Raw genomic sequence first — 18372 nt, 5'->3', positions numbered from 1 at the left:
TAGCGAGCAGAGGCGGAGCCGCTGAGAGGGAGTGTCCGTGGCGTAGCTGTATAAGCGCCCGAGTGCGTCTCGAGAGGCCCAGGTTCGGATTCCGAGCCTGGACCCCCCGAAGCCGCAGCGGCCACCCCCCGATGTTTTGTTTGTAAACAAACAAACAAACATTGTTTACACAGAAACATACACGCAACGCATCGCCCGCCCGGAAAAACGACCCTAAAGCAATATATAGCTGCTTTATTGATCCAGCCTGGCTTTCTGTAGGGCTGGGCGGTTCAAAGAGCGAAAGGAGGAGCCACCGGAGCCTGGCTGCTTCTCCTTGCCAACCATGTCGGCTGGGCTGAGGGCAAACGGGGCTAGTCTCCTGGGCTTTGGGAGGGCCGCTTTCTGGCAGGTAAGCAAGGTATCCAAACGGATATCACCCTCAGCAGCAGCCCCAGCCTCCCCTCGCCTCCCTTCCTGAAATGGTGGACAGAGGAGGAATCCCTGACGCCCTTGGAAGCCATAAGAGGCTTTGCATTGACATCCCCCCCAAAGGCTTGAAGGGCATTAAGGCTGCATCCACACTGGAGACATAATAACCCGGTTTGGCACCGCTTTAACTTGTTGTGTGGCTCAAGGCTATGGAATTACTGGAATCGTAGTTTTGTAAGACATTGAACCTTCTCTGTCAGCTCTGGTGCCATATTAAACTACATTTCCCAGAATCCCCTAGTACTGAGCCAGGGCAGTTAAAGTGGTCTCAAACTGGATTATTTCTGCAGTATGCCATGGACCTCAGTCTTCTCTGGCAGCCTCTATCAGCTACTCCAAATTCATTCAGTGGTTCCCAAACTTTAGCCCTCTAAATGTTTTGGACTTCAGCTCCCAGAATTCCTGACTGTTGGCCAAAGTGGCTGGGGTTTCTGGGAGTTGAAGTCCAAAAACACCTGGAGGACCAAAGTTATGCATCACTGCCAGTAGAGATTGACCTGCACTGTGGCCAGTTGAAGAAGGAGAGCAGTCTGCTGAGTATAAACCAGTACTGAATAAATCAGCATCCTTATAGTTCAGGGGTTGTGAGCTTTGCTATTAGCCACGTATCTGTGCAAACTTTACTTTTGGGGTGACAGAATTGCCCAAGCGGTAGTCAGAGACACCATTTCACTATACCACTGTATTTAATGGGACTTGAGCATCCACGGATTTTAATATCTATGAGGGTTCCAGGAATCAGGGTTCCAGGGATAGTCTTGACTTGGTAATTATAGTTGTGAGATAATGGGACAGAGCCTCAGTTCAACTTGAGTAGACCAGTTAAATTGGGGAAACTTACCTAAGCATTGAATTACCAAGTTATTGAGTCAGTGAGTCTATTCTGTTTGGTACTAAGCAACTGGATTTAGGACTAGATATGCTCTCTCCCTCTCTATAATTTTGAGTTATGTAGCAGACTGGCAATTAAGAAGCCAGATCTTTTTGTTCCTTTCATGATATTCTTCACCCTTCATCTTCCTCCAAACCATATTGCAGGTGAGGAGCTGTTCTGCATCTTCAGCTCAACCGGTGATTTCAGCCAAACATCCCTTTCAAGTGGACTTAAAACAAGGGAAGGGTTATGCTTGGTGTGCCTGTGGCCATAGCCGAAAGCAGGTAATTCTCTATTCTCCCTCTCAATTTTCTCTATAGTCTTTTTTTCTAGTAGGTAACAAGATCCACCCTTGTCAAAGCCTTTCTCTTAACAAAGCTGAAAGTAGATCTTTTCCTGTGTTGCATTGATCCCCTGACTGGCTGAATGTGAGAAGAGGAGTGATGCTGCAACATATGAGCCGATGCTGATTAGTACCAAAAAGATCATCATTTCCCAGAAGCATGAGGTTTTGGATGGGAATTGTATAGCCCTCCAGATATGGTTGGACTACAACTCCCAGATTCCTCACCATTGGCTATGCTACCTAGGGCTACAACATTTGGCAGGGCACATGATTCCCATCCTTACTATAGAACAAGGCAGGAAACCTTTCCCCTCCAGGGGAACAGTGGTTCTCAAACTTGATTTAACAGATGTTCTGGAGTTTAAATTTCCGGGGGCTGGAACAGATGGCCCAAAAAAGCCCACTTCTGGACATCATCGGCATGCAGCATTTAGACGCTGCATGTCTCGATGATCCCGGGAAGTCGGCTTCAAGCCGCCAAGCTGCCCAGACATGGAAAGCTTCATGATGCTCTGGTGGCATGATGTTTACATGCTGCTAGAGCATCATGAAGCCACCTGGGGCTGCAACTGAGCTGGCAAAACTGGCTTTTCCCTGGCCAAAAAAGAAGCAGATCCTATCTTCTCCTTTTTTGGCTGGGTGAAGGTGGATTGGGGCCGTGGCATGTGTTTGCTGTGGCCCCAGTCCATGTTTGGAAGGGGCAGCTTCAAGCCGCCCCTTCCGTCCCATCTGTTTCCCCCCAGAATTCCTCCCATTGTTATGCTAGATAGTGCTTCTGGGAGTTGAAGTGAAACATCTTGTAGACTAGAGTTTAAGAACCACTAGTTCAGCCTGCATTTCCCGTCATCACTCCACTACCACCACCCCCAGCATAGCTAATAGTAATTGATTGTGACAATTGCAATCTAAACATCTGGAGAACAAAATGTCTCCTGTTACAGAACTATTATCAATGACACAGTTCCAAAGGTGGTGCTACCCTTGTAAAAGAAACTTACTAATCGAGGTTTCAGTGGAGGCCTAGTTGATCTGTTAAAAATCCACTGTATCTGAAGCAAACAGCGAAGCTCAAAAAAGTTACAATTTTTGGACTTGAGCATCCAGAATCCCCCAGCTAGATTCTGGGAACTGTTATCCAAAGGAGTAACTTTTCCAAGTTCTGTAAAACCTTTATAGGTTGAGTATTCCTTACTCAAAAATCTGAAATGCTCCAAAATCCAAAACTGTTTTCATGGATGGTTAAGATAGTGATGTCTCTGCTTTCTGATAGCTTGGTGTACTAAAGCTTTGTTTCAGGCACAAAATTATTAAAAAACGCAAATGAATTTCATGTTTGGACTCTCATCTCCAAGATATCTATATATGCAAATATTCCAAAATCTGAAAAAATCCCAAACTCTTCTGGTCCCAAGCATTTCAGATAAGTGCATCAGTCTCTTGGTGAGAGGGAGGTGTTTTTTACCCATTTGGGGGTGTTTGGGCATGGATCTTGGGTGGATGTTGCTGAAACAGCTCCACTGACTGCCTATTGATTTCTGGGCAGGATGCAAAGTGCTAGTTATGACCTTTAAAGCCCTACATGGCTTGTATCCATAGTGTTTGCAAAACCATATCTCCCTATATGAGCCTGCTGGAACTTTATGATCTGCAGGGGAAGGCTTTCTTTTGGTCCCACCACCATCACAGGCTCTGGTGAGGACGCAGGAGAGAGCTGCTCCCAAACTGTAGAAGTCTCTTCCTCAGGAGGTTTATTTGACCCTCTCCCTGCTGTTTTTTGCCAGAAGATAAATACCTTTTTATTTAGGGAAGTATTTGGTTGCAGCATTTAGAGTTTTTTAATGGCAAATACAGTGTTTTTATTTTATTGTTTTATATGTGTTTTTAACCTTGCTTTTAACTTACATTTTAACTTGTATTTTTTAAAACAGAATTTAGGTTTACAGGTAATTATGTTTGAATATTTGGACTAAGATATTTTTAGTTGTATTGTGCTTTTAAAAGGTTGTATTCCACCTTGGATCCTGTGCTGGGAGGAAGATGGGATATAAATTAATTAAATTAATTAATTAAAATAAGGAATACTCAATCTGCACATGACACCTGCTGGTAGTGCTGAAGAAGACAAAAAATGTTATTGTGATCTTTCTATGGTTCTGTTTTGCATCTTACAGCCCTTCTGTGATGGATCCCATAAAAAGAATGCCCCCAAAATTTCTCCCCTGAGGTTCAAAGCTGAAGAAACAAAAGAAGTCTGGCTATGTGGCTGCAAATGTACCAAGAACCCTCCATACTGTGATGGTACCCACAAGGAAGATTTTGTGCAAAAAGCAGAGCTACATTCCTAGCTGCACATATGAAGAGAAGAAACCAGAGTTCTTTGGGGAAATGTAAGAAATATAGAAATCAGCAGAAGACCAGCCTTGGGTGCAAGGCACTGGGGCACTCTTTGACACAGCTACTGTTCAGTTCAATACAACAGGTGCAGAAACACCTTCCAGGATACTGTGCCATTGACTGTCTTGGCAGAGACTGTGACCCTTCTGTGACTTGAGTGCATATTGGCCATCTATATATGCAGCAGAGGAGGAAGTTCAGACTAGTCTGCTTCCCTCCACCAGTTTTAAAATTGCGCATATGCTTGCTGAAATCACCTACTGCGCATAGGTCAACACCTCAAACACTGTTTCCATAGTTATACGACAATCACTGACCACATAATAACCTATGTGAACAGGACTGGGTAACAGATGGACTAGAGCCCCTGCCAGCCCAACACGTGGTGAAGGATGGTGGGAACTGCAGTCTAGTTATATCTGTAGAGCCTTATATTTCCCACCACTTGCAGAGAACGAAGAAGTGAAATGGTCTTTTTCATCATTTAGAGACTGAGTTTTTTAAAATGAATTCATTGATGTTACCTGTTAGAAGGGTGGTAATTCATCTGTTGGCACTGGAAATATGGACACCGAATTTATGTTAAATTTGTTAATTTCTTAATTAAATGGTAGTTTTTTGAAGAAACCATGAGATTTACTCATCCTTTAAACACCGTGGATTATTAATGGGGATGGAAGAATAAGGAATAATGTGTTCATTACAAGACACTGGTCCAGTTTAACACCGAAGGGCAGAAATTAAATATCTTTTGGAGAACCAAAAGTTAAAGAATTTTTCACCAGAAGTGTTGTGAGTGCATTTGAGAAAATGCAGGTTTTCTCACTTGAAAAAAATAATTATTGCCTAACTGCATCTTCCTGTCTACCTAGCCAGAAAGTTTCCTACTGTTTGCATAACCCTTCACCACTGGCTAGGACTTATGGGAGTTGCAGTTTGGCAACATCTTGAGAGCTACAGAATCCTAATTCCCAATCTAGAGGTTACTGGTTGGACCTGAGGTTCCATGAAATCTGAAGAGGTTTTATGAGGATTCTGTTTTTCCAACCAGATCTCAACAGAAATAGTCTGCTAGTCTGTTGCAGGGAAAAGTCATGGCACTTAAAAGACCAACAGGATTTATTTAGCACACCCTTTTTGTTGATGCCTGTCCATTGGAGGAAGCTGCATCTGAGGAAGCAGCCTGGAGTCCATAAAAACTTATGCAAAACAAAGTATGTTAATCTTTAGGGTTGGTTATTATCTGTCTTAACTGGTACTTTGCTTCAAAGTCTTCCAGCTTTGAGTGTTTATACCTGATTCTGGGAAACTAACATCTAATCTGTATTGCAGAAATAATGCAGGTTGACATTGCTTTAACTGCTGTGGCTCAGTGCTGTGGGATTCTGGGCTTTGTTGTGGCACCAGAGCTCTCTGACAGAGAAGCCTAAATAGCTCACAAAACTACAAATCCCAGAATTCTATAGCATTGAGCCATAGCAGTTAAAATGGTGTCAAACTGCATTATTTCTGCAGTGCAGATTATCTAAGGTAGCGGTTGGGCTGGTTTACCTTCCAGGCAGCAGATCAACAGTATGGTCAAGATCCATATATTGGGAGCTGTCGCTGTGGGTATGTAATTACCTTTCCCTGCCCAAAACATAAGCTGTGCAGCCTCTGTCCTCCAACAAAGCCATTTCTTGGTATTTAATGGGTACCATGACAACTATTCACATATCTTAAGTAATATGAGACCCAACACATATGACAGATGCATTGAACCTGGTGTTCTGCTCAGTAGTTAGGATCTTTGGGTAGGGGAACCATCATTGTCTACAATGTCATGGACAATACATTTCTCTCAGCTCAGGTTTGGCCTTCCACAGAAATGTAAGACTCAGTGTGATGGTCCTTCCCAGAGTCTCATGAATCTAGAACACAGGGTTCTCAACTTTTGGTCCTCCAAGTGGTTTGGACTTCAACTCCCAGAAGTTCTAGCCAATATGGCCAGTGCAGAAGAATTCTTGGAGCTGAGGTTCCAAATATATGGAGGACCAAAAGTTAAGAAGCACTGACCTAGAAGGTTTTCTAAAGTTCTTACAGGATTAGCTTTCAGCAGACAGTCCTATGAAAATTTAGGTCTCCACCTGGAATAAGGTAACTTGGTGCACAGAGTTATCAGTATATTCCAGCCATTTGGAGGAAGAGAGATAAAAATACTTTTAAAGTCCTCACACCCTCCTTTTTGTTCTAATTCTGTGTAATTTCTGGATTTCCAAGCAAGCAGAGATTTCCCTCTTCTAAGGTGATGGAATTTGGGTTCCATGACAATCCATAGTCCTTGACTTGACAAACAGAGAGAATGGTGAGGTTGGTTGACCTTTTTTCCACAATGCCCTTACTGTCCAAAGACAAGACCTTATCTTTGGCCAGTGACGTCTCTCAGCCTCCAAGGGAACAGCAGCTTCCTGGTATCATCACTTGTGTGTCTGCCGATTCCAACCCTGTCGGCAGTTCTTGACTTATGTAATGCATATACTGTATTCCCGTTCCAGCCAGATCAGGTACAAAGGCCCCTGTTGACAAGGCAGAGGTCAGTAGGGGAAAGTCAACTACTGTTGTTAATCATTTAGTACATTTAGTTCTGCTGCAACTGCTACACATAGATGCCACTTTGCAGAGTGAGGTGAATCAGATAAAGGTAGACTGGGAGGAGGCCATAGGATGGAACTGTGGCAGTTAAAGTGGAATCACTGTGATATAATTTTGCAGTGTGAAATGGCCCCTGAGGGCAGTAGGCGAGATTAGGAACTATGAACAGGCTGTTACTACACACACAGCTCTTTAGAGAGAAAACTAGCCAGGAAGATCAGCAAGAATGGCCAAGAGTTTGTTTCTGCTGCCTCTTGCGCATTTACCGCCTGAGATAGTTTCTTCCATCTGCTTAATTTAAGAGCTCCTCCTAGTTTTTCTTAAGTCTTAACCTAAATCCTGTTGCTATCCTAACTAGAGTGGACCCATTTGAATAAGTGAGATTTACCCATGCATTGACCATTCAGCTGCTGATTTAATTCTGTATGGATTTAAGCAATAGGATCTAGGCCAGTTTTGTATCTGCCACAACACATTCTCAGACTCATAGGAAGAAAGAGTTCCAACTAGGCCAGATTTTTCCAGTTTGCTGGATGTTATAAGTACTTATCTTCTTAGTATTCTTCCCAACAGTATATACAATAACACCCTTGTCCAGTGTGCGTGTGTACAGGATGGTCGGAGAACATGAGGGGAGAGGAAGAAAACAGGAAAAGGCTAATAGCTTTTCTCTGTCATCAGAATTTTTGTACAGTTACTCATTTTCCTGGTCAGCCCACCCATTTTGGCATGTTTTTGCAGGGAGCTAATATTAAGACAGCAAGAAAAGACTGATTTGTCTTCTGCAGATCCTTGAACCTGCTTTGAACAGGGTTGCTTTTGCCAAGGTTGCTGGAATTTATTCCCAAAAATTGGTTGCTTCAAGGACAGAAGGAAAAATATTCCCCAGAACACCCTATGAAATTTATGGGGTCGCTGTAAATGCACAGGTGACTTGATGGCACATGCATGCATGCACACATATACACTCAGAAGGGAATAGACAACTCCCCAAAAAAAGGGAGGATGCAACTTACTTTAAGGAGGTGTTGTGTTAACAAAAATAACTATTTAGATTAGTGCTACTCAAAGTGGTAGTCTGTGGACTAGTGCCAGTCTGCAAGCTTTTGGCTCTTGGTCTTTCCAAGAAAGAAAGAAATTGCTATTCTCAGTGGACACAACAATGATGCTGATCCTTGACACTTTAGGGGAAACATCAGAGAGCTTAAGAAGTGATGGTTTCATTCATCTCAGTAAAACCTATTTTGGAGAACTTTTTAGCGGTTTATCCTAAAAGGTCTTCAGAAAAAAAGCAGTAAAAAAGGGTGTACGTATGTGTGTGTATGTGTGTAATTATAAGTGTTATGGTTATTTAAAATAAATACACCAGAATTTCTATAAACTGAAAAGGGAATATTTTTTTATTTCTATTATAAAAAAATAGAACTTCTAAAAAATTCCACAAGTTTGCTGGTTGTAGTCTCCTTTGTAACAAGGAGTCGTCCTTAGACCAGCTGAATTAAATATCCAATAAATTAGTTCTAACAACATCTTCAATAAAATAACTTAATCAGAGAAATAATTTACTTGGAAGGTATTAGAAGTTAAATAGACATAAATAAAGCAATGTCTCTTAATGGTGGCCAGCGGAGGTAATCCAGGAAGAAGTCCAGACCTCAGATGGTTAAAAGGAAACTTTTCCTTTAGGCCAAGATGGGTGCCGCAGCATGGGGTTCAAATTGTGCTGTCACCTGCCGGGAATGGCCTTGCGTGGTTGGGCTATGACATGTGGGCCATACAGCTTCTCTGCTCTCCTCTCGAAAGCTGACACCATCTGCTTGACTACTTCGTTGAAGAAGAGGTTGGCCAACTGAGAGTGGAGAGCTGACTTGAACTCAAAAGAAACCTGGAGGAAAGGATAAGAATAAGGTAATTAATACGTCATATTGTGTATGTTTGTGTCTGTCTGTAGGTGTGTGTATGTATGATGGGGTATGCTCCCCAAAGTGTGTGCTGGTAGAAACCACTTCACTGGACACTTTCATGAGCAGAACCAGCTCTCTTGATAAGCAGAGTAAGGTATCATGAAAAGGCTGCAAAGTATTAGTAATTTACTTTCTTATTATTTTATTAGAGGAACAGGCACTCATGGGATCTTCTATCTCCTGTACTAAAATAACTTGGTTGGATTTGGGTTCTGCACACCTTAACTTGGGTGGATGGAGGGTGGATTTAGTAGTCTGTTTTAGGCTGCAAAGTGTCTTATATCATGTGAAGTCGAAGGCTTTCATGGCCAGCATCCATAGCTCTAGAAGAGTTTATTCCTGATGTTTTGTCAGCATCTGTGGCTGGCATCTTCAGAGATGAAGATCTGAGGATACCAGCCACAGATGCTGGTGAAACATCAGGAATAAACTCTTCTAGAACATGGCCACATAGCCTGAAAAACCCACAAAAAACGATGTCTTATACCATCTCTCTGGCTAACAGCCCAGTACAGCACTGATTCTTCCTCACCCGTCTCTTGCTAAATATGTAGGGGCAATACTACCTTGACAGATAAGAGCCAGGACAAGCAGAATTGGACACCTCCCAAGGTCCAGATCTCTGCAAAGAGCTCAAATGTTCACCATTAGAGCTGCTAGTCCTCCTCCTCTTTGCTGTTGCAATCTGTTTATTTGCCCTCTCTTAACTGCGTAGACAAGTGACTGTCACTTGCAACACTTAGCAGAATGGTGCAGGTTTGTTCCAAATGGGCACGCAAGCAAATGGGCCATTGGCATTTGGCACAAGAACTTCTCAAAATCTACAGCAAAGGTGGGGTGGTTCCAACCCATAGCAAACATTTAAAAGGAGAGGCAAATCATGTTGCTGCTGACAGGCAATGGGGTGGATGGAACAAGCAGCATAACTAAACTGAAAGTGTGATCTCATACGCAAGGTTTGAAGGAACGGGCAAACAGGTGGGTAGGATTCCAGGAGGCAATATTAATATAATAGAGCTTTTCCAAAGGGACAAGGAGTTTGCCTTCCAATTGTTCAGGGAGCAGGTGGAGAAATGTGTATATCCATGTCTGAATGAAGCATGCCACCATTGTTAATCTAGTGAAAATGTGGACATCCTGCTCTAAACCCAACACCATCTCTCGGGAATTTTTGAGGAACTTTATACGTTTTGAGAATATGTATTATGAAATAATTTATAATTTTTTGAGAAACTTTATAAAGAGTTTAATATTTTTCCCTATGGTTAAAACAACCTTCAGCTCAAACATGTAGTAAATTGATGGCAAATTCAAAGGCTATAGGCATGCCACACTTTCACCTTAATTTTGTGAAAAGCCAGGTTTCACTACTTAAACGCAGGTTTCTAGGCCTGATGATTGTGAAATATGCTTTTAAAAAAACCTTTAAAAGTCAATCAGTGATAAGTAATTGATACTTCCAAAGCCAAACCTGGAATTATCTAATCAATTGGTGACACGTTTGCAAAGCCACCATAAAATCCTCCAGTTGCATCACTCTTTGAATTTGCAGTGAAACTGGACTTTGAGAACTTGCAACTCTTATCACACACTCTATTGGCTTTGGAAGTCACACCCGCAACCAACAGCTGACAAGCAAAGGGCACTTACGTAAAACTTAAGCATGCAGGTGTTCACTTTTCCTGGCGGTCCTGGCTTGAACTGCCACAGTGTCTCCAAATGCTGAAACAACCTCCCATCTTTACTTACAGCCTGAAACAAGGACAAATCAATATCAGATTAGTGCCCATTGTTCTTAAATCTGTTCAAACACGAAAAAAAGGCGAACTACAGTTCAAATGACCATCTGCTGATGTAAGGACTTAGGGTGCATCTACACTGTAGAAATAATGCAGCTTGACACCACTCTAAGTCCCTTAGGGTTCATTCCCACTTACATTTAAACCGGTTTGCGATTCACCTTCACTCCATGTTGGTAAAAAGGTCCATCGTCCCCACTATGAAAGCAGATCTTTTCATTATCCCTATGTAATCGTTTCTTTTTTGGCACAATTGTCGTCCCTATTAGTTTGTGCTGCTTCTAAATGCATGTCAATCATCTGTGTGTTGTCAGTGACATAAGCGGCACTCCAGGCAGCCAGGCTTGGGAACTATTTTTTTTAATAAATTGATAGAAGATTTGATTCATTGTTTTTGCAACTACTTGCCTCACTATGAGCTGCTGTTGATCGCCCGGGTAATTGCGAGTAGTTGCAAAACCAATGAATCAAATCTATCAATTTTATAGGTCACACTACAAGCACAAAGGCAGCACTGAGAGTGGGGGGAAATAGTGGATCTACCAAAAACTGAGGAGGGATGGTAAACACCCCTCTGAAATTCGTTCCTCCCCTCCAGAATGATGCGATTCAGATCCATCATTCCCACTTGTTGAACACACTTTGGAATCGATTCTTTTCAAAAGAACCGCCAAAGAACTAGCTTCATCACGATTGAAACTGATCACAGTAGGATCGGAACCAGTTTCAAATGGAAACGACGGTCATATAACCTGATCAGCAATTCGCTTTAAATCATAGTGGGAACGCGGCCCTAGAATTTTGATAACAATGAAAATAATTCACAGAACTTTGTTTGCATTTCTTTGGGTCCAAAACACACTGCAGAAATAATCCAGTTTGAGACCTCTTTAACTGCCCTGGCACAATGCTGGGGACTCCTGGGAACAGTAGTTTATTGTGGCACCAGAGCTCTCTGACAGGAGGATAAAAGTCTCACAAAACTACAGTTCCCAGGATTCCCTAGCATTGAGCCAGGGCAGTTAAAGCGTTCTGAAACTGGATTATTTCTGCAGTGTGTTTTGGGCCTTCAAGTCATTTCTAATTTATAGCAACCTTAAGACAAACCTATCACAGGGTTTTCTTTGAAAGATTTGCTTAAAGGGAATTGGCCTCCCTCTGAAGCTGAGAGAATGTGATTTCTAAGGCCACTGGGTTTCCATGGCTGAGTGGGGATTGGAACTCTGGTCTCCAGAATCATAAACCAGTGCATAAAGCTACACTTAAAACTACACCATGCTGGCTCTCATACTTGTTTCTAAATGAGTACTGTATTGCAAATTGGAATTTCAGGTCCCAAATGAGTAGTCCTAACAGAAGAAGGTTAATGTTCGAAACCTTCACATCAGTAGTTTCAACACAAGAGCCTGTCACACTGAGGTGTGCAAAGAGGTTCTTAACATACTCCACAGCAACAGTATTGAATGAAGCAAAAACAAACGTAAGCTCTGACGAAATGATGTTTTCAAATGTCACATGTTCTATGAGAAAGCCTATAGTAACGTTGCAGAGCTTTCTAGAAAAAACAATGAAATCATTTCTGCCAGGATGTTGCAGATTTGCATGTGAAGGGAGGCAAGTGCAAGACTGGGGAAGTGAGTCAAGGGGCTGCTACATCATTAGCTGAAACCAGATCCAAACCAGTTTAACAGCAGCCAGTCTAACAACTCCAAGATAAGCAATCAGGGGATTTTAATTCTGGGCCAAAAGCTACTAACTGAATGTTTCGTTTGCTTACAAAAAGTTCTTTAGAGGAAAGGTATGCCAAGTTCAGACTGGGTCCCTAGTTCAGTCTCCCCAAAGCTTAGTCCCTCTACTGATGGCACCACTGACTGAGAGCATACACATAGATGGAATTCAAGACAGATCTTCCAAGGAAACAAGCATAGTTTCTGCAAAGATGCAAAACAGTTTCTGACAAAACAGGATATACTAAAACAATGTATCATCTAGAAAACATCCTCAAAACTTTGCTCCCATCTAACAATGCCCCTTACCCGGATCTGGCAATGAGGCATTGAGGAAATCTCAGACACGTAGCGCTCTACCACTGGGGGGAATCCCACTTCCAGTTGGGCCTCCGAGAATCCATTTCGATGGGAAATAACACGGGAGCCGCTGCACCAGGGTACAAAGTTCTGATAGCTGCCCACATCTGCCACAATGTCATACATCTGATCAACAGAGTACCTGAGAGAGACAGAGGAGCAATGGGAAAGATGAGTGAGAATGAATAATCTGGATGTGAAAGGGGGAAATGGAAAAAGGCACATATTTTCAGGGACATGGTCACACACATCTATACCCCTCCAAATATCTATGGGAAATGCTCAGTTTGAGCCATAAATCACTGTGAAGATTGTTTTTGCCATTTATAATGAGAGCCAGCATGGTGTAGTGGTTTGAGCATTGAACTCTGGCTCTGGAAACCAGGTTTCAAATTCCGGCTCAGCCATGTAAACCCACTGGGCAACCTTGGGCAAGTCACATTCTCTCAGCCTCAGAGGAAAACAAAGTTTCTTCCCTCTGAAGAAACTTGCCAAGAAAACCCTAGTCACCATAAGTCAGAAATGACTTGAAGGCACACAACAATGCATGCCGTAATCAACATAAGAGTACTTTTGAGCATGTTCAGAGTACAGCAAGCAGGGGTCCAGCTGTAAGATGATAACCTTCTCTGACTAGATGTTAACCCAATGCCCCTCCATGGAAAAGGAGAGACTTACTCCCCTCATGTGGAAAACAAAATGCTAAGGATTTGGGTTTTAGGTAAGCCTTCACCTTGATACCCTAGTTTTCCATATGCAAGGTGAAATTCTTTCATTTTTCTTTTAATTTGGGCACTCTGTCATCTGGTCTCCCAACCCATCCCACAGAATATACAAAGATCTTCCACCTCTGTAAGAACTAAGGCCTGTTCCAGACTGCCAAAATAAAGCTGCTTCGGGTCTCTTTGGAGGTATGCTGTTTAAATGATGCATGGGTCCTAAGAGTCCGGAGCACTGGAGTACAGCTTTGGTGCAGCTTCCGGATTCTTAGGATGTATGCATCATTTAAACAGCACACCTCCAAAGAGACCCGAAGCAGCTTTATTCTGGCAGTCTGTAATAGGCCTAAAACAGAGCAGCTCATAATCTGGCATACTCACGGGAGCTGACGGACTTCTGCGTACTCTATTCTCTTGGCACCAAGTAGCGGGGCTGCCAGGCTCAGAAAGGGACGAGTTTGCTGCCTTGTGGCCAATGCTGAGACCTGGAAAGGGCATGTGTTGGGACTCAGACACGCATGGATCCTATTGCCGCATAAGTGCCGATGGCATGGCAAACCCAGTCTGCAGGAAAAAACAGAATGCGAACATCATTAAGGATAACGGATAGAGAAGCAGTGGATGAACTGCCATTTACATCCAACGGAAAGTCTTGTGGCATCTTAAAAAAAACAATTTTATTATGAAATAAACTTTTCATGTTTATTAATTTCATGGACCACAGCCTACGTCTATAGTATGAGAAAAGAGCCAATGGGGCATAGTGGTTTGACCATTGGACTATGACTCTGAAGACCAGGGTTCAAATCCTGACACGACCATGAAAATCCACTAAGTAACCTTAGGCAAGTCATACTCTCTCAGCCTCAGAGGATGGCAATGGCAAGCCCCGTCTGAAGAAACCTGCCAAGAAAACCCCGTGATAGGTTCATCTTAGGATCATCATAAGAGAGAAAATGACTTGAAGGCACACAATACACATTTGTTGTTGTTGTTGTTGTGTGCCTTCATGTTGTATCCAACTTATGGCAACCCTAAGGAAAACCTACCATGGGGTTTTCTTGGCAAGATTTGTTCAGAGGAGGTTTGCCATTGCCTTCCCCACTACTGAGAGCAACAATAATTGAAAAGTACTCTTTCTATAATATATCTTAGTGGAAAGATGATGTGATACAGTGTTATCCACCCAACATGTTCTTTTCGTTCCTTGTCCCAGTCTTTTTATATTAATAACTGCTCAATAATGTATAAGGTGGACACAACCCAACCCAACATACTAAGGCTACGAGGAAAGCGATTAAGGCTAAAAATCCCAAACATACTTACCTGCATGTAAGCCTTGCTGTACTCAAGGAAACTTTTAGTACTACTGAGTTTAATAAGTTGTCTGTGCCTATAATAATTCTTCAATAACATCCAAAATCCACAAAGCGATGATGCCTTTTTGGGGGGGCAACCAAAGTGCACAAAATACAGGTTGCACATTTTCGAAGCTCTACAACGCAGGCTTGTGACTAAAACCGTCATATTATTTTCCCCTCCTGTGTGATTTTTAACATCTTTACCTGATGAAGAATCCAGCGGAGCTTTGAAAGCTTGCATCATGTATTTTGTGCATTTTGGTTGGTCCAATAAAAAGTATCACTGTTTTGTGTATTTTGGATGTTATTGAACACGGCCAACACTGATATGTTTTTTTTTTAATAATAAATCTTGTTGACTTCAGAAGGAAAAACTTTAATCCTATATATGGGCTTTTGAGTTTTGTGAGGCACCAACCACTCTTTGGCCGAGGCCGTGAAAGACCTTGTAAAACTACAAATCCCAAGATTCCAAGCACTTAAAGTGGTGTCAAACTACATTCATTCTACAGTGTTGTTTTGCCCCCTTCATCCCCATCTGCTCCTCCTGAGGATCCCACTTCTCTATCTTTTACTTATTAATTTATTTTTATGCCGCCTTTCTCCTAAATTGGACCCAAGGCGGCTCACAAAAGGGACTGTAAAAACAATATAATAGCAATAGCAAGTACATTTCTATACTGCTTATCAGCGAACTAGCACTCCCTAAGCAGTTTACAAAGTGTAAGCCAAGAGCCACCTGGAATCCCATAACATACAGGATATAAATCCCATAAATAAAATGAAATAAAACTTTTAAAAACAGGATTTTAAAAAACACACATCAGTGTAGTTGTTGTGTGTCTTCAAATCCTTTCTGACCCTAAGCCATAGAATCACAGACCTCTTCTATGATTTCTTGATAGCGATAATAATGGCCTAAATACCCCCAAAGGCACCCAAACCCATCTGACCTTGGAAGCTAAGCTGGGTCAGCCCTGGTTGATACTTGGATGGGAGAATGCCAGGAACTCTGTTTCAGAGGAAGGGATTTCTTGGCCAGATTTGTTCAGAGGAGGAATTCAAAGCTATAGCGGTGTTGTTGGTCTGTAGTAGAATCAGTATGTAGAGAGATCTTGTAACACCTTTGAGACTCACTGAAAGAAAGAAGTTGACAGCAGGAGCTTTGGTAGACTTAAGTCTACTTTCTCAGGTGCATTTGGATTTTAGATTTGGATCTGAGGAAGTCGGCTCAAGTCTACGAAAGCCCATGCTGCCAACTTCTTTCTTTTGAAGCTATAGCTGTGTTAGTCTGTTGAATCAGTATGTAGAGAGATCCTGGAGCACCTTTGTGACTCACTGAAAGAAGTTGGCAGCATGAGCTTTCCTAGACTGATGCATCTGAGGAAGTAGACTTTAATCTTGGAAAGCCCATGCTGCCAACTTCTTTCTTTCAAAGCCACAACTGTGTTAGCCTGTAGAATCAGTATGTAGCGATCTCACAGACTTCAGGCATCTGAGGAAGTCGACTTAAGTCTAGGAAAGCTCAGGCTGCCAACGTCTTTCTTTCAGTGAGCCTCAAAGATGCTGCCAGCTCTCTCTCCATACTGTTCAGAGACCCTGGCCTTTCCCCTGAGGCTGAGAGAGTGTGGCTTGCCCAAGTCCACCCAGTGGCTTTCCAGGGCTGAGTGGGAATCCAAGCCCTGCTTGGTCTCCTCCAGAGGCTTAGCCCCAAAGCCTAAAGCACCATGCCCTGAATGGGAAATGATGAACAATGCACACTTACCGGGTTCCTTTAGGACGAGTGGGGGTCTCCATCAGGAGGATCCGGGCGCTCCGTGGGACCAGGCAGGTGGCAGCCTGCATCCCTCTTCCTCCTCCTGGCATCTTTCAGGGTCTGTCTTTCTCTCTGTGTGGAGCTCTTTTAAAGCCTTTCCCAGCCCTGCGTCATGGCAGAGGACCAGCCTCCTCTTCCCCGCCCTCTCCAGCTTCCCTTTCTTGGGGCAGGTTGGCATCTGCAGTGCCCCCATGGGCATCACAGGGATGCCCTCTCCGATAGTTCCAGCAGCCCAGGCTCTGGCTCCCACGCCACCCAGACAACCCAACTTTCCCCATCATCACTAGTCAAGCCAAAGGTCTCTTGGCATGCTTTGCCTCTAAACCATCTAAAGCTTTCCTGGTGCAAAACATGAAGACTTCTTGAGAATTTGGTGGCATGGAAGACAGTCCCAGACATATATATGCCATTGGTATGTGAGGATGTCAATCCAAATACAAATCCTTTGTTTACAGAAATGAAGTTGCAGGTCCAGTTTTAACTATGGTTGTTAGTGCACAAAGGCACTGGAAACTGGTCTTCATGAATGGAGGTGAACTGTCAGATCCAGTTTTGCAATGGGACTACTGGAAAACTGGATCTGCCAGTCTACATGGGTTTACATGTCCAAGCCAGGATTTGAACCCTGGTCTCCAGAGTTGTAGCCCAATGCTCAAACCACACCGCAAGATTTGTTTAGACGAGGTTTGCCATTGCCATCTCTGAGGCTGAGAGAGTGTGACTGGGTTTCATAGCTGAGCTGGGAATCAAACCTTGGTCTCCAGAGTCCTAGTCCAAGACTCAGGCCACTACATCATGCTACATGTGCATGTATAATAACTGGTAAATTGCCACAAGGCCCACTACAGTTCACAGATCATTTGAGTGCAATGGGACTCAGTACAGTGTTGCCAAATGAGGAGTTTTCACCAAATTTGGAGATTTTTAAAATGTTGACAGTTTATTATTTTGAATTAAATATATACGGGGGCACCAACATCTTTCAAGTGCTTAGGGCCAGTAATCTGGCCCTGATGGCTGGGGATCAACATTCCCAGAAACATATTGGTGGGGGATTCTGGGAGTTGCAGTTCCAAAGAGAGACACTACAAAGCTCTGTCAGAGGATTCCAGCAGTGCTGTTGGGGTAAAAGTTTTGGCTTTACTTAGCAGACTAAGCAAGAAAGTTCCCCAAATGGTAGCTGGGACAACTTGTCAATTTTGAAGAGAGTGAAATCAAATGCATTTATTATCCAAAGGAGGAATATGCCAAACATAAAGTAATCATTAGCTTAATGGTGGCCATAAATAGGTGTTAGAGACAGGCTTACATAAATGAGCTGATAGAGTGCCAGGCCACAGAAAGTACACTTACATTTGGCCTTGTATATTAGTAGCCTTTTAAAAGAGACATTATCATTTAAACAGCAATTAAATAATTGAAGTGAGGAATTCTTGAGCTTGAGAACATTATGTTGGACTGCAGCTTCCAGAATCCCCCCTAGCTATCAACCAATTGTCCAAAATAATTTCCTGTGTCTGTCCTGTGTATGCCTCCAAGACATTTTTGACTTGTGGCGCCCCTAAGGTGAACCTATTATGGGGTTTTCTTGGCAGGTTTCTTCAGAGGGGGTTGCCATTGCTGTCCTCTGAGGCTGAGAGAGTGTGACTTGCCCATGGTCAATCAGTGGGTTTCCATGGCTGAGCCGGAATTCAAATCCTGGTCTCCAAAATCGTAGTCCAATACTCAAACCACTACATCATACTGGGTCTCTAAAGTAATTTCAAGAGGAAGGTGTCCAGTCACAAGGCCTTAATTTCTCCATTAATAGTGCAATGAGCTGAGTGTGAGACCAGGTGCACTGTGCACAGAAGCATAAAACACGCCCCTTCTATATACCATCTCCTCTTCATGCCCCATAAAGTGGAAGC

General features: G+C 42.9%; 3 protein-coding genes across 3 annotated transcripts in view; 2 read left to right on the top strand and 1 right to left on the bottom strand.

Moving 5' to 3' along the window:
• Positions 1-54, top strand: part of LOC121933652 (histone acetyltransferase KAT2A-like) — a 9757-nt gene extending 9703 nt beyond the window's left edge. The window contains exon 5 of the mRNA XM_042473635.1: positions 4-54. Within this exon, the coding sequence (XP_042329569.1) occupies positions 4-54 (51 nt within the window). The remainder of the gene's footprint in view (positions 1-3) is intronic.
• Positions 42-4713, top strand: CISD3 (CDGSH iron sulfur domain 3). The gene is made up of 3 exons (XM_042473565.1): positions 42-391; positions 1510-1629; positions 3863-4713. Exons 1-3 carry the CDS (start codon positions 326-328, stop codon positions 4034-4036), a joined length of 360 nt encoding a protein of 119 aa, XP_042329499.1. The 5' UTR covers positions 42-325; the 3' UTR covers positions 4037-4713.
• Positions 4714-8093: 3380 nt separating this feature from the next.
• LOC121933596 (coenzyme Q-binding protein COQ10 homolog B, mitochondrial-like) lies at positions 8094-16569 on the bottom strand. The gene is made up of 5 exons (XM_042473564.1): positions 16412-16569; positions 13667-13849; positions 12516-12708; positions 10331-10432; positions 8094-8601 (listed from the first exon to the last, which is right to left on the bottom strand). Exons 1-5 carry the CDS (start codon positions 16510-16512, stop codon positions 8443-8445), a joined length of 738 nt encoding a protein of 245 aa, XP_042329498.1. The 5' UTR covers positions 16513-16569; the 3' UTR covers positions 8094-8442.
• Positions 16570-18372: the final 1803 nt, after the last annotated feature.

Source organism: Sceloporus undulatus, chromosome 6 (genome assembly GCF_019175285.1).
Source record: "Sceloporus undulatus isolate JIND9_A2432 ecotype Alabama chromosome 6, SceUnd_v1.1, whole genome shotgun sequence".
Taxonomy (NCBI): domain Eukaryota; kingdom Metazoa; phylum Chordata; class Lepidosauria; order Squamata; family Phrynosomatidae; genus Sceloporus; species Sceloporus undulatus.
Note: the sequence above shows the minus strand (reverse complement) of the source record. Positions and strands in the feature narration are given on the sequence as shown.

What these genes read in the sequence shown, in the direction of transcription:
- CISD3 (XM_042473565.1), top strand. Translation starts at nt 326, where the DNA reads ATGTCGGCTGGGCTGAGGGCAAACGGGGCTAGTCTCCTGGGCTTTGGG. An exon ending in GGAGGGCCGCTTTCTGGCAG is followed by an intron (nt 392 to 1,509) that starts GTAAGCAAGGTA and finishes ACCATATTGCAG; the next exon opens with GTGAGGAGCTGTTCTGCATC. An exon ending in GTGGCCATAGCCGAAAGCAG is followed by an intron (nt 1,630 to 3,862) that starts GTAATTCTCTAT and finishes TGCATCTTACAG; the next exon opens with CCCTTCTGTGATGGATCCCA.
- LOC121933596 (XM_042473564.1), bottom strand. Translation starts at nt 16,512, where the DNA reads ATGCCAGGAGGAGGAAGAGGGATGCAGGCTGCCACCTGCCTGGTCCCA. An exon ending in ACTCGTCCTAAAGGAACCCG is followed by an intron (nt 13,850 to 16,411) that starts GTAAGTGTGCAT and finishes TTTTTCCTGCAG; the next exon opens with ACTGGGTTTGCCATGCCATC. An exon ending in GCAGAAGTCCGTCAGCTCCC is followed by an intron (nt 12,709 to 13,666) that starts GTGAGTATGCCA and finishes TGTCTCTCTCAG; the next exon opens with GTACTCTGTTGATCAGATGT.